General features: G+C 35.7%; 1 protein-coding gene across 4 annotated transcripts in view; it reads right to left on the reverse strand.

The window, feature by feature from the left end:
• LOC104592254 (glucosidase 2 subunit beta-like) overlaps positions 1-10,364 on the reverse strand; it is a 54,386-nt gene extending 44,022 nt beyond the window's left edge. For 3 of the 4 annotated variants that reach the window (XR_002022465.2, XR_016083978.1, XR_734398.3), the window contains exons 1-5: positions 10,044-10,340; positions 9,833-9,946; positions 9,255-9,350; positions 6,943-7,182; positions 403-569 (exon numbers count right to left, since the gene is read on the reverse strand). Coding sequence is in view for 1 of the 4 variants with exons in the window: in XM_010251515.3 (XP_010249817.1) it covers positions 403-569; positions 6,943-7,182; positions 9,255-9,350; positions 9,833-9,946; positions 10,044-10,209 (783 nt within the window). In the remaining 3 variants the exon portion in view is untranslated. Of the gene's footprint in view, positions 1-402; positions 570-6,942; positions 7,183-9,254; positions 9,351-9,832; positions 9,947-10,043 lie in introns of all 4 variants that reach the window. The other variant, XM_010251515.3, reaches the window with a different exon arrangement.
• Positions 10,365-15,335: the final 4,971 nt, after the last annotated feature.

Raw genomic sequence — 15,335 nt, forward strand, 5'->3', positions numbered from 1 at the left:
GGTCTCACAATCCGGTTAGCACCTTCTTTAACATATATGTTTGGAGAAGTTGCATTCCATGAATTAGAGCACATATACATCACATTTACTTTGACCAAGGGCTGAGGAATGGCAGGCCCATGAACCATGGAGGATTGATCATATATGTCTAAAAGAGCATCACAAAATGTCTAAAGACAAACTATAGAATCCCAAAATATCAATGCCATCAACAACACAAAAATAAATCTGTGTTTTTTTTCTCATGAAAGAGCAATAATTACAAAATTCCATAATTTACACACCCAAGGATATGTAAGGGGACTTGATCTTTCAAATGTTGGATAAGAGATGGAACAAAAAATTATCATAAAAGGATAAAAAGAAACTAAAGCATAAAAACTCAATGGCTATCTCTCCAACCTCATCGACTGGAGGGTCTTCTAAAACACCAGTTTTGTCATCATGTGAAGTTTCAATGGCTTGTCTTTCCTCATTAACTTTCTGCTCAGCTTCTTTTTTTCTCTTCTGTTCCTTCTCCTTTTCCAAGCGCTCCTGCTCCTCTAGCTTTTCTATCTGTTCCTTTTGTGCTATATGGGAGGTAAAGGAAAAACACTATTATACAAGAGAAAACCTCAACTTACAAATCAAATAGATAAATGGGATGCTTAGCCATCTCCTGTAAGTAGGAAAAGAGACCTACCCAATATTTGTTTCACATGTTTCCATATTTAGGACTAACAAGTATTAAAACACTCTCCACCCATCCACATGAACTTAATCAAATACCATGTGCACAAACATGTATTAAATAAAGAACGTTAATGCATCATTGTTCCTACTATATATACACATATGTACATATACATATGCATATATCATTGGCAACATCAACACAGGAGTATGCAATAAAGAAAAATAATTTTTTGGCTCAGCATATGATGCAGGACAAATGTTTTTGGAATCACATTCAGTCATGATGAGAAAATATTCATTGAGAATACCAGTAGATATGTTGAATATTTGCTAGGAAAGATGTTTCTTTCTTTCCACTGTTTTTGGTAGGTACTGGTGGGGTAAGACCTGCAGCCTCACAGTTGACATTGAGGTAACATATATCAAAATATTTAATCTATATAACACTCCAATGTGCACTGAACATCCACAAATATCATCTACCGGAATGAGATAAAAAGCCATTACTAAATGTTGCCCCAACTATTTGGGTGTTGGGATGGGCACACTGACATAGTCCTAAGTCCTATTGATCAAAAAAAAAAAAAGATATAGTCCTAAGTCCTAACCTTTGGCTTTTTTTTTGCACAAAGTGGCCGCATTCAGAATTGAAACTGCATACTCACACTTGCAAGCCCTAGATTTTACCATTACACCAAACGATGACCCCTATCCTACTAGAATGATATTAGTTTCAGAAATTCACCAATACAAATATGACCCTTACAATTTCAAGTATATTACTTCTGTAATATACCAGAATGTCTATATTTTTGGAAGCAAGCAAAAGTGTCCATTTATATCTTTAGCATATTTGATATTTTAAACATCAAATAAAAGGCTACTCTAATTTATTTGATTATTTAAAGCCCCCACAGAGCTAGGACAATTCAAGCCTGTAATATTCTTGCTAATCAACTAAAGTTATTAAAAACAAACAGAAGATATTCAGAACAGTAAAGAAGAAGGATGAAGAAGAGGAGAGAAGAGAAATGAGCATCCGGAAGAATGAACCATAGGTGTATTGCAGTCCCCACACTCATATAGTCATGTTATCAAATTGAGTATAATTACAAGTGTAATGACTCATCTGCCCTAATAGGCAGCAGCAATAAAAAGAAAAGAGAAGTGGCCCAATAGGCCCAAAACATAATCATCCCAATAACACTCAATAATAAATAAAGATAAGTAAGAGGTCCACAAGGACCCTACAGCCTAACATTACTCAACAGTTCCAATTGCTCCACTGTAGCAATAAATGGTAGACAAGCATCTCAAGATGCAACTTTTCCCTTATGAAATGTCTATCCACCTCAATATGTTTTTTCCAATCAGATAGGATTATGGACTATATTAATGGTTACTCGGTTGTTGCAGTACAAGTGTACAACATCATAAGCTTCTCCTAAACAACACTGAATTCCCTTTAAGCCACAACAATTTTGACACACAGTGAGCCATTGCTCTATACTCTACCTTAACTTGTGACCTTGCCACCACAGATTGTTTCTTGCTTTGCCAAGAAACTAAGTTTCCACCACCACCAACAAGAGTATAGTACTAAGAAATAGACTGCCAACCTTCAACACAACCAGCCCAGTCTGTGTCAGTGTATGCCTCCACCCTCATATGTCCATGATTAGCAAGTAAAGTGCCTCTAACTAGAGTACCTTTCAAGTAGCATAGAACCCTCTTTGCTACAACTAAATTAATATCCTGGGGAAAACACATAAACCAGCTAACCAAACTAACAGCATAGTAAATGTCTAGCCGAGTCATGCACAGGTAAAGTAGCTTACCAACCACTCAACCAGCCTCTGAACACTCCCTTATCCTGCAATAGTTCTCTTAATTGCAGACAACTTATGATTGAAATCAATGGGTGTAGAAATAGGCTTGTCCCCAAAGTTTTCCTGTCTCCTTCTGTCCTTCAACAAATTCAGCACATACTTTTCTTGGAATATAAAAAGCCATCATTGGAACTTTCTACTTTATGCCCAAGAAGTATTTCAAGTCAGCAAGGTCTTTAATCTCAAATTTAGCATGGAGGAACTACTTAAGCCCCCCAATCTCTTATAAATCACTACTTGTTACCACAATATCATCTACACAATAAGGGCAGTATGAAGAGACCTCCTCTTAACAAACAATATATGATACAATTGTGCTTGTGTATAACCAAATTGAACAAAGGCACCTCTAAATCTCTCAAACGAAGCCTTGGAAGACTGCTTTAGACCATAGAGAGACTTCTTCAACTGACATACCTATCCATTTTCTTCTTTACCATACATGCCAGGTGGGAGAGTCATATAAACTTTCTCTTGAAGTTTTTTTTTTTTTTGAGGAAAGGTAAAGTATATATATGGTATAAAAATTCTCTAAATATATATATATATAGTGTAAAAATGATGGATGTACATGGGGTGAAGAATCCCCGAGTTAATTTTATGTTGTATAATTACAAAAAGAGGGTATCTATTGAGATGTGTGCTTTTGCCCAAGAATATTTTTTCTAATATGTTGTGTATAATTTCTTCAATATGAGAGGATTTTCCTTCAAAAATTCTGCTGTTCTTTCCCATCCAAATAGAGCAAAACATTGTTGCAGGTAGCATATTCCAGATGGTTCAGCCATTACCAGAAAAACCTCCAGTATTCAGCTGTTTAGAAAGTTCTGGACAGAACTAGGGAAGATCAAGCATAAGTGCACATTGTCTTTGGTGAGGCATTTGCCATGTGCAGCAGTCCAAACTAGGAATGCAACTTTGGATGGTACTTTCCCTGCCCAAACAACCTTGTGAGGGAAAGTGGTTCTGTCCAAGTTAAGGTGTTGTACTATGGACTTCACATAAAAAACTCCCTTCTTGTCTCATTTCCAGATTCTACTGTCCTCTTCTGAACTAACAGGCTGAAATTGTTGAAGGTGGAGAAGCAAGTCTTTTAGACTTTTCAATTTCCAAGTAAACAGGTTTTTTACTAAAAATTGGGGGACCAACAGCCATTAGCTCCTTCATTAGAGAAAACCTCAGCAATAGTTGCCCCTTTGTGGGTGGCTGCATTGAAGAGGTTGGATAGGATTCATCCAATGGTCTATCTCCACACCAAAGAGTCCAGCCAAAATCTCAGCCAAGTACTATTGCCCAATATGATTCTTTCTAGAAATTGAGTTTTGAGTTTTCTGAATGCCTTTCCAAACAGCAATGGGGGTGGTACAAGAAGCTTGATTAGTATCCTAGAGAGACCATAATTATTTTCAATCAAAAGTCTCCACCAACTATTTCTTTCAGCATTGAACCTCCAATGCTACTTACTGAGAAGAGCTGTGTTCGAATTTCTGATCCAGTAAATTCCAAGGCCTCCCATCAGTTTGGGAGAACTGATCTTGGCCTAATCAACAAGATGAATTTTTTTGTCATCTTTCCACCCTTTACAGAGGAAATCTCTTTGTATCTCTTCTTCCAAGCTGCTTGCAACTTTTGAGGGGATCTTAAACATAGAGAGGTAAACTTCCCCTTGAAGATCCCCATTCAAGAATGCATTCTTTACATCAAATTAATATGGGGACCATGAGTATGTAGCAACCTCCTAAGTCAACAAAACCCTCATCGAGGGTGCAAAGGTCTAATAAACACCATACATTTGGATATAGCCTGTTGGCAACCAATCTAGCCTTGTATTTCTCAATAGTACCATCAGCAATATACTTGATATCATACACCCACTTACATCCAATCGACTCCTTCCCTGCAAGAAAACCAACAACATCCAGTGTCTGGTTTTTCTACAATGTAACCATTTTAGTTCTTATTCATCCAAGGTTCAAAACATTGCAACATATTGGTTTTCAAAATCACCAAAATGCTAGATACAGAGAGTTAGGGCTGTTCAATGGGTTTAAATATTGATATTATCCTCGTATATGGATTTTTAAATCTTCAAACTGAAAAAATAAAAAAAATAATAATAATAATAATAACATTTGGTGCCTAGTTGTCCCTTGTCTAGCCAAGATATCCACCATCCCAATTGTTGATCTTCTCACACATTTAAAGACAACATTCAGCTCCCTTGTGGAATCCAAATTGCTTAGCAAATTTCAAGCCATGGAACAGCCCACACAGCTCTGCTGTCAATGCATTGCCATCTGCTAATGGTCCTGAAAACAATGCTAACACATTTCCTTCTGTGTCTAGGAAAACTCCTATTCCTGCCACAGCCTGATTCCCAATATAACTCCCACCAAAGTTGAGTTTAACAAAGTTGGTTGCTCGGGGTCTCCATTCCATGTTTACTCTTTCCTTGATTTGAGCCGATAATGTCACTTCCTTCCAAGTTCTCGGAATGTTGTTTATCAAGAAACCTTGGAAATCCTCCATAGTCATCACCCACTGTGCCACTTTAATTTTCACCTTATCAAGGATCTCGGATCTCCATCCCTTCTTGTATTTTATCACCTTTTTATTTGTTCCAATCCCAAACAACCCTCCTTTTAATCTAGCAGATACATTTGACACCAGAAGGTGCAGAACAGGTTGATGCTTTTTCTAATTTTTGAACCTTTTGACTACGAGATTATCCTTCCTGAGCTTCAACAAATTCCTGGTCTCCTCATTAATTCTTTCCAATTCAAAACTGTGTTCTTCTCAAAAAATTGATCTTCCTCCAAGTTTCACCCCCATCACTGCTAGCTCTTGCATTTCCAACAGATGTCTGTCTAATCCTAAAGTCTTTAGATCTTGAATTATTGAATTATTTTTGTTGAGATAACTTTTTTATGTTTAGTCTTGGGAGGCAGGGTAATCTAGTAACTTCCAGGATAAAATAAGGGTGCTCCAGTCCTAAAATTATTATAAACAGGGGCACTATTGTACTTGCACTTATTTTTCATTAATATATATGTTGGGCCGACTTTCTTAGAGAGATTAGACTCTAATCTTCTCTGCTAAGAGAGTTTCAGCTGTTTCTCTTGACCCTAATCCCTCTTTCTCTTCTCCATCTCTTCTCTTTCTTCTTCCTGGTCTGAATACTAATACAGCTCCATTACAATTTTCTTTCGTGCATACACCAATCTCCCTCGTGGGCATTGAATATCTTCCTTCCAATTCCTCAAACATCTTTCTAGTATAATACTCTCCACCTAAAACCAATATTCCCAAAGCTTCATTCACTTCTACTTCTGTATTTACAACCTTCTCCAGATCAACGAAGTTTTTAATTTCATGGGTTTCATTTATCATAATCTCCTCTTCACTTGAGTCATCATCTTCATCTTCCTCTCTTTCACTCCCCCCCTCCCCCTCATCCTCACTATCTTTTAAATGTGTAGTATGGTACTCTCTCCTCCTGTTGTAGGTCCTTAACATGTCAACCCTGCCTTCTTCTTTCTCTCTACTCCCCCCCCCCCCCTCTTTGCCAATACCTTCAACCCTCGGCCCAAAACTTATGGGCCCATAGTTCCTTGATCCAGTCTCAATTCCAAGCAAACCCACTGGGTTCTCCCCCATGTGAACTTTTAAAGTATCACGTACCTAGATATGAACAGCTGATTCCAAACCAACCCACAATATGGTCAATTCAACACAACATGGTAGGGTTTCACCAACCACAAAACCAGGTACACCTTCTGGGCTTCCAAATAGCAATCAATGATCTCCAAACTCTTCTACCAACTAGGCAACAATAAGTGGTAATGATCAGCAACTCATCTCCCCATACACATTGTTGATCCTAGAGTGTATGACCTAAAAAAGAAAGAAAAGAAAGGACTGCTCCGATACCAAGATGTGATTCAAAAATATAATATTCTTGCAAATAAACTATTGTTTATTGATTGAAAACAAGTAGAAGATATTCAGAACAGTATAGAAGAAGGAACAAGAGAAGAGAAGAGAAATAGGTTTTGCAAAGAATGAATCATGAGATAGGTTTGGGGAAGAATGAATCATCAGGTGCATTGCAGTCCCCACACTCATATTATTAAATTGAGTGCAATTACTAGTGTAATGACTAATCTGCCGATAATAGATGGCAGCAATAAAAACAAAAGAAAAGTGGCCCAATATAGACCCATAACATAATCATCCCAATAACACTAAATAATAAGTAAAGTAAGAGGTCACAAGGACCCTACAGCCCAATATTACTTAACAGCAACAATCACTAAATGATTAAAAAAAAGTGTAGTTGATATTTACATAAATAGAAAAAATGAGGACAAGACTATACCTTTGAGCTGTTGAACAAGACCTTTGAGTATCTTCTCCTCACTTTTCAGCCTTGACAGTTCTGCTTCATCTTTAACAATTGCTTGTTTTGCTTGTTCTACTTCCTTCTTTCTTATAGTAACCCCCTCCCTATATGTTGCAATTTTCTTGTTCAGTTTTTCCCGAGCCACTTTGCCAGATTCCCAACATGTATTTAGACACTTCACCTTACCATCATACTCATCACTCCCATCACAACAATCTGTTTATTTTGGATAAATTGAATCAAAAGAAAAGAGAATTGAATAATGATAAAATAAATGAAGAAAATGATGACCAAAAAAGAACCATTCTACTAAGACGTTGAGGATTCTTTATTCCCCAACTTTGCTGAATTTGAAGTCATGAATTAACAGATGTAGCCTAGGTTGGAGACTTGGGAGTCTTGGATGTAAATAAACAAGAACAGTATCACATGAAATAAATGCAAAAATGACCAACAGAAAAAGGACTTTTATTATGGCATGGAGTTTCATTTTGAGGAATGGGGTTAGGTATGCCATTAAAAGAGAGAAAAAGTTTGAGTTCAAGTTCACACACAGTGTAAAAAGAAAATTCAACCCAGACTACAGGGGAATAGACTCAAGGCCCAAGTTCCAGTCCAAGTTCACACTGGGTTTTCACATTTAGATGGAAGTGGAGTTGAAATAGCCTCATGGGATGTAGTATTGAGACACATAAGGAGACATGTGAAGGTAATACAGCTGATACTCAATTGAGTATGCGATTAGGTGGAAGTCCTTCGAAGAGTCTTGAAATCGATGTGTATGCGGAGAAAATAGCAAAACATTTAGATGGTCATAGTGGGGGTCTTTCATGCATGAGGTTGGTAGTGTTACTTTGCAGTGGTCATAGTGGGGGTCTTTCATGCATGAGGTTGGTAGTGTTACTTTGCAGTGCCAAACTATTGGTGTCTCTATGGGGTGAGAGGTGCTCCAGTGTCCATGTTCTTGATGCACCTAAAGAAGATGATAGCAAAGAGGAATTCTCTATGTCAGAAGGTTCATGTTCATGTGGTTGGGAGTTTGACAGGTGTGGAAGCTGGTATTTTGCCTCTTTTGTCCAACCAACCTGCTTCAATGTCTGAGGTGATTGCTAAAATAAGTCAGAGCAGATTTTTTTGAGTAACATGAAAAAATATTTTGTTGAAGTCGAGATAGATTATGCACATATGAAAAGCATCCCTGAGATTTAAATGGCCTATCACTACCTTTTAGCCCCCCCAAAAAAAAATAAATAAATTTTCTCTTTTCATCCCTCGTTTTGCGAGAACATCTACTAGCCCAAGTAACATAAACCATTTCGTTACTTGTGAGGTTCTTTATCCCTCTCATTTATTTTTTACACTGCAAGGAACCTTGTCTCAATTTGAATCCATCCCACTGCCACTTTGGAATTTAATCAGCAAATTTGTATAATAGAGACTTTTTGCCAGCCTCAACCCTTGTAGAACACTATACTGCTAACATTTCTGATCTTGTAGAGTTTCCATGTCCTACTGGTCTAGAAAACAATGCTAGGATATCCCCCTTACAATTCCTAAACACCCCCCCCCCAAATTCCTGACCAGCCCAGATTGCCTCTACTGCATCCATCAAAATACAGTTAAGTTTGTTGGTGGTGGTTTCCATCGAGGACTAACAGCAACACTATTACACTAGTAGTAGAAAAGTTAGTCACCACTCTAGTAGTAGTTGATCCTGCATCAATTACTTTATATACCTACTGAAACGGTTGAAAATATCTATACATAGCATATATAAAAATGAAACCTCTTATGAAGTAGGCAATAGATAACTAAGCAAGGCTCTATCTTTTGGCATTGGTAGTTAAGGAGTTTAAGAGTCTCAGAGATGACAGTGTTAAATCCAGTTGTGATATCATCAGTGGAGTTAGATATTTAATTTTTGATAAAAGGGTCTGTGCCATGTCTTCTTTTCTTATATGCTTATTGCTGTTGTAGTATTAATGCTGTATTTTTGGATCCCAAGACAATCTTTTCTTCACACTTAATGGTAGTATTTTTTTTTATGAGTAATAGTGCTTAATGGTAGTAAATATTATGGTAAGACATAAAAACAGCCTTCTAACATGAAATTACCTGCAACAAAGAAATCTTAGAACAAAACATACCAGATAATAGATGTCAGTTTCCACTGACAGTGAAAGCGAAATGGAACATAAAGCAAAGGGCATAGTTAATGCATAACAGTTAGATTTTTGAGAATCAAGAACAATTCAAAAAACAAGAAGAAGAAGAAAAATCATTCTCACCGCAAATGCCATCATTGACTCTTGAAGAAAACAATGAAAGAGGAGTATGTCCTGCATTCCGACAATAGAATTTTCCTCCTGGGCATGCTGATGTTCCTGCAAACCAGAGAAAAAAAATCATAAACATTGACAAAAAATTTTACAGAAAGTAAACATAAAGTATACCAGCTCCTGCATTTGAGCTTAATGAACAATGTTATACCAATTAGGTCTAACAAAAAAGGTATAAGGAACCCCAAATCCCATGCAAGCTACTTCAAGCCAGTAGCTCCGCATCTATAAAAAGTTCATAGCACAAGCTAATTTTATCAAAAAAAAAACAGCTCAAGCTAATAAAATAACCTAACTAGGCAATACCCTTTCCTAAACGTCAAACTGGGCCTCTCATTTTCGTTGTTTTTTTTCTTTATACTTACTATTCGTAATGATTAACCGAACCAAAGATTAAGAACAGCTAAACTGGAAACCAAAACCATCCAGAAAAGCCCATATGGAAACTAGAAGCTTAGAAAAGGAACACGAAATACCTACTCCCATTACATCGATGGGAGGAAAAAAAAAAAGCTAAAATGACAAACCTGGTTCATCAGTTCCATCGGGGCAGTCGCAGAAGTCATCGTTTATCTGAGCTCTGGTGAATCCTTTTGATCCATCTTTGCATTTTATGAACTCTGACTGGTAGTGTTTCTCATCTAGAGACAACGAAGAATTCCAGAAACATTTAGTAGAATAAGCAAACATGAAGTCAACTTAACCTTAAAGACAACGCGAAGATAAACAACTCATCACCTCCAGGAGCAATTCCAAGCAAGTCTTTCGACACAGCAGAAGCTGATCCAAGAATTGGAAGCAGAAACAAGAGGCCCAGTAGCAGACAAAGTCGCTGGGTTTTCATCTTCGAATGAAGTCCAAAAGAAAGAAATTCCAGAGAATGTGAAGCAAATAAATGAAACATGTAATTTTTTTTTTTTTTCCAACCAACTGAGATTGCGATAGGCAAAGACAGAATGTTTCCTTTCTCTGTTTTCTCGGAGATCTTAAAATACCTCTTACAGAGAGAGAAAGAGAGAGAGAACAGTGGACAGTTGGGACATGTTGGGAGCGTTTGTTGATAGCAGATCTGAACTCGAGAGGGTGAGGGAGTGTGTACGGGCGTGCAGCTGCGCCGTTTTCACTCGCGTGAATGTAGCACATGTATTTGGATTTGGATTGTGGTAGTTACGGTCCATGAGAGTCCATGACAAGACGAAAAAGGTAACGGTCCGTAACGCCATGTCCATTGGATTTTTGTCGAAGGAAACAGGCTACCCGACCCCCCGGCTCCGAATGAGGAGGATCCTCCTTTTGGAGGGGTTCATATTCCATACTTTTTTTTTGGGGGGGGGGGGTGTGGTAAATTACAAATACCTCCCCTTTCCATGAACTTTTACTTTGTGACAAATATATCCTTGCATTAGAGTTTTATTAGTTATAACTTCAGAAATGATTCTCACTCAACTGTTTAAAATTCGTGTGGAAAAAATCCAGATTAGTATTATGTACGTTGGGTGTAGTGTCATTTTGGTCTCTTAACTTTAAAATACAATAATTTAGTATCTGAACTTTCAAAAAGTGTCAATCCAATACCTGTCATTAAGTGGCATTTGAAAAGACATAAATGCCCATTTTAGTGTTATCTAATTGTTTTTATCAACCATCCAAACGTTAATAAAAAAATGAACAATCCCAAATCCTTACTTTCTCTATTTAAAAAAGTTGGGGTTACTAGAATGCCCATTGAGATGTGACCCCAACTTTCTTGAATAGAAGAGGCAAGAATTTTGGGACTATTCATCTTTTTTGTCAATGTTTGGATGGTTGATTAAGAGAATTAGATGACACTCGAAAGGGCATTTGTGTCTTTTTGAGTGCCACTTAAACAAATTTGACTGGCATGTTTTGAAAGTTCGGGTACTGAATTGTTGCGTTTTAAAGTTCACAGACCAAAATGACACTAGGCCCAAAGTACAAAGTACTAATTGAGAATTTTCCCAATGTTTAAATCTCTAAGCTATCATTTTCTTATTTATTTTAACAACTTATTATTCAATTAGTTTTCTAAATATGATATTGGAAGTCCTTCCCATTGCTCCAATAAATCTTTGCATATATCTAGTTGGATTTTATATTCAAATGAAATGATAGAGGTTTCTTTTTTATAGTCCGTTTGATTTTTTCTTTATTTATTGGAAAATGGAGTGGATCATTTTTATATTTTAAGATGAAGAGAGACATTTGTGTCGGTGAAATGAAACAACAATTTAAATAAACTTATTTTTCTATGCTAGTGAAAGGATTATTGTTATTTCAAGTGGTTTCATTTGGAAAAAAATTAGGTATTTTGGGTCAATTAGGACTTAAGGCTCTGTTTGGAAGGAATACAAATACAAATACGTAGAGTGCAAAACCTTATATTTTGTATTATTTTGTATGTATTTGCGCTGTACATATTTGTATTTGTATTATTTCCAAACTGAGCAGGGGAAGAAAATAAGAAAAGTTAAGGTGGTATTTTGGTAATTTAATGCATCCTTCCATCTAACTTAATGGGTAGGGGTTATGTGTCGCAAAGTGAAAGTTCAGGATGTATATCACTACAACTGTTCAACAAATAGTAAAAACGATCAAACCGACCAAACCAATTCGACTCAATCCGAGCTGGTCGATTTATAAATGAGTTAGGTCAGTTTCGGTTTTATTCATTGTAAAATCCGATTTATTGGTTTGGTTGCGGGTTTTGATTTTGTAAATCGAACCGACTCTCCCATATTTTTTTTATTTCTTTTTGTAGTCTTTTATTTATTAGGTTGTACTTTTTCCTCATCCCATAAAAAGATGGGAGAGTGACAGTTTAGCCTGGGGTCATAATTTTTAGACCCAAAGTACAGTTGGGATGGGTGCCAACTCGAAATTGATGCCAATTCACAGGCGGGCATTGGTGTGTAGAATGGGGGTTTTTGACCATTTGAATGTTTCTAGCTCTGTAATGGAAATCATAAATCTGCATTGGGTCTATCCGTACTTCTCCATAAAAATATAACGGAAGACCACCACCTCTTAGTCTAAGAGATGGATAGCTGTACCAAAACTAGCATTGGGATGAGTTGAGTGATGAGGAGAAAGTACAACTATTAATATTGCAGTTTTCACCACCACAATCGATTAGCTTTAACGGTTAGCCAAGTAAACCGATCGATGTACAAAACAATATTATAATCCATTTTAAGAGTATGTTGGTCGGTTTCAATTAATACAAATGCCAACCTGATAGTATTGATTCAATTGATGTAATTAAACAAAACCAAACCGAACCGACCCATGTACAACCCTATCCATCACAAATGAAAGTTTAGGGGTATTTGTCATTAACCCCAAAACACAAGGGAGTTTTTATAACTTATCCTTTCTTTCTTAAGGCTATGTTTGGTTTGAAGGAAAATGTAGGGAAAGGTGGGAAAACCTTTACAAATCTTGTATTGGTTTTTCTGTCTTTCCCTACCTTTTCCTTCAAACCAAACATAGCCTAATGGCCTCATAGGGCATCCCATCCCCTTAACACCCTCGACCCTAGTGCAATAGGATTTGATCCAATATCACTTATACAAGAAGTCAAAGATCCAACCAAGTAAGCCACCATTAATAGGTCATACCCATAACATTTGACCCAACCAAAAAGGGCCTATTGATTAAGGTTGCAATTTGTACTAATGCAAAAACTTTGGCAATGCAAATGATTTGAGTGCAAATTGTGGTTTATTTTTTGTTTAAAATGTTATATTGTTTTGTTTGACTATTATTATTATTATTATTTTTTGGTAGTTAAGAGGATCTCATTAAAAAACTCCCAAAAACAAGGGACGAGAGAATACCCCCATATACTACTATAAAAGAATGCAAATATGTTGCACCTATTTTCTAGATTTTTTAGTGGACAAAAATGCCCCCATATTTGGAGAATTTTGGACTTAAAACAATAGAAAAGTTTGTGGTAAGGATGTCATTCAACTATTACATTGTTTTTTTTTCTTTTTTTTTTTGTACTTCAGCGGATATAATTGTGCCCCCAATGGGATTATTGTGTTAAAAAGACAAGGTGATGTTAAAAAGGTCTTTTTTTTGTGATAGGCAAAAAAGGTCATTTAACTTTAACATATGCATGGAATGCTCTTGTTTGTTTTTGTTTTTGTTTTTTTTTTTGGGAATTTTAAGTGGACAAAAGCGCCCCATGTTTGGACTTAAAACATGAGAAAACATCATGGTAAATGTGTCATTAAACTATTGAGATTATTGTAAGAATGTAGGGAGAAAATAAGGTGATGGTAAAAAATGTCATTTAACTTTAGCACTGAATGCATTTTTTAAGAGGACAATGAAAGAATGTAAAAAGTGTAACTAGTGCACTAGGGGTGAGCATGGGTCGGGTCTGTTCCAGGTTTTTGGAACCGGAGCCTATCCTATAAAAGGTTGGTTCTATCCTTGGTGGTTTCGGATAAGTTCCAATGTCTACCTATAGAACCTGTTATTTCTTTATTTCCCTCTTAAAAAATAATGAAGCATGTCATTTAAAAACATGATTTTCAATAACGATAATATATAGTTTAAAACTTATATTATCTTTATTTATTAAATGAGTAATTTAATATGTAGATTATCATAATATTTTAATATATATATATATGTGTGTGTGTGTGTGTGTGTATAGTTCAAAATTTGTCATTATAATTTAAATTTTGTAAATATTACATTTTATGTTATTTATTATACACATTCAAGTACTAAAATGAAAAACAAATAATCAAATCACTTAAGTAACTCAATGGTAAATTGAGACCATGGCTTTTGTAACCATGAGTGCTTAGGTTCAAATCTCCACATCCTTAAAAATATTTTGGGGTTTATTTCAAAGAAAGTTCAATTCCAATGCCAACCAAAGTTAGGGTAAACCCTTTGACCCTATAACTAACCTAGGTGGGGCTTGGTTCCAAGAATTTGGAACCAAACCCTACCCTATAACAAATTGGGTAGGGTCGATTCAAGGTTGGCTCGAGGTCGGTTCAATTTGGTTCCGGGTAGAACCTACCCATTTGTTCACTCCTATAGTGCATTATCCTATTGCTAATGTTCTAAAAGTTGTGATTGAGAGAGTTAGAAAGGTCATTTATTTTGAACCACAAAGAAACAACAATTTTAAAAGGGTAATTAATTATTTGTTGAATAATTTTTATTTCAGTGGACAAAGCTGCCCCCATTATTCAACCTTAAATGGAATGAAAGGTGATGATAAAAATGTAATTTGCTATTTTTTAATGCTTAATTATAAAGATATTGAAGTGGTGTAATTATCTGGCATTTTTACTCTTAATTTAGGTTAATTTTCTATTTAAAAGAGTTATTAAAAGTCGCATGGTAATATATTTTTTTTTAGAGTTAACTAATGGAATACTAACGAATGGGGTATTTGTAGGAATCTAAAAGTTCAAGGAGTCTTTGTTGCAAATGAAAATTCAGGGAGGTAATTGCCATACCCAAAAGTGAATGATAGTAAAATGTAATTTACATTTTTATTAATGATACAAATGGAGTACAATTTTAAAATTGACCCTTGAAACTATTTTTCCTCCGTGGGTAGTGGGTCAATGGTTCAACCATTTAGATCAATGGACCAACCCATGATGTTGTAGTTAAATAATATTTTTAAAAATAGAAAATACACTCAAAATACCTAAAATAAAATAAAAAAAAACGTAGACACATATCTAATACCATATACTAATTCATATTAAAAAATGTCTTATATGTATTAGTTCATGTTAGAAAAGACAAGTGTGATAAATAATAATTACTTTTATTACTGATTTAACGAAATACAAAGTTTATAACAAAATAGGTCAACTATCCAAGACAAACGGGTCAACGCATGATGTTATAGTTAAATTAAATAATAAAATTTAAAATATATATAAATACAAAAAATAGAGAAAATAGTAAAAATTTTGGCATGTTTCTAATATTATATGGCCATCATGTTAAAGAAAATAAATA

Source organism: Nelumbo nucifera, chromosome 3, assembly GCF_055504915.1.
Source record: "Nelumbo nucifera cultivar China Antique chromosome 3, China Antique-T2T, whole genome shotgun sequence".
In the NCBI taxonomy this organism is placed as follows: Eukaryota; Viridiplantae; Streptophyta; class Magnoliopsida; order Proteales; family Nelumbonaceae; genus Nelumbo; species Nelumbo nucifera.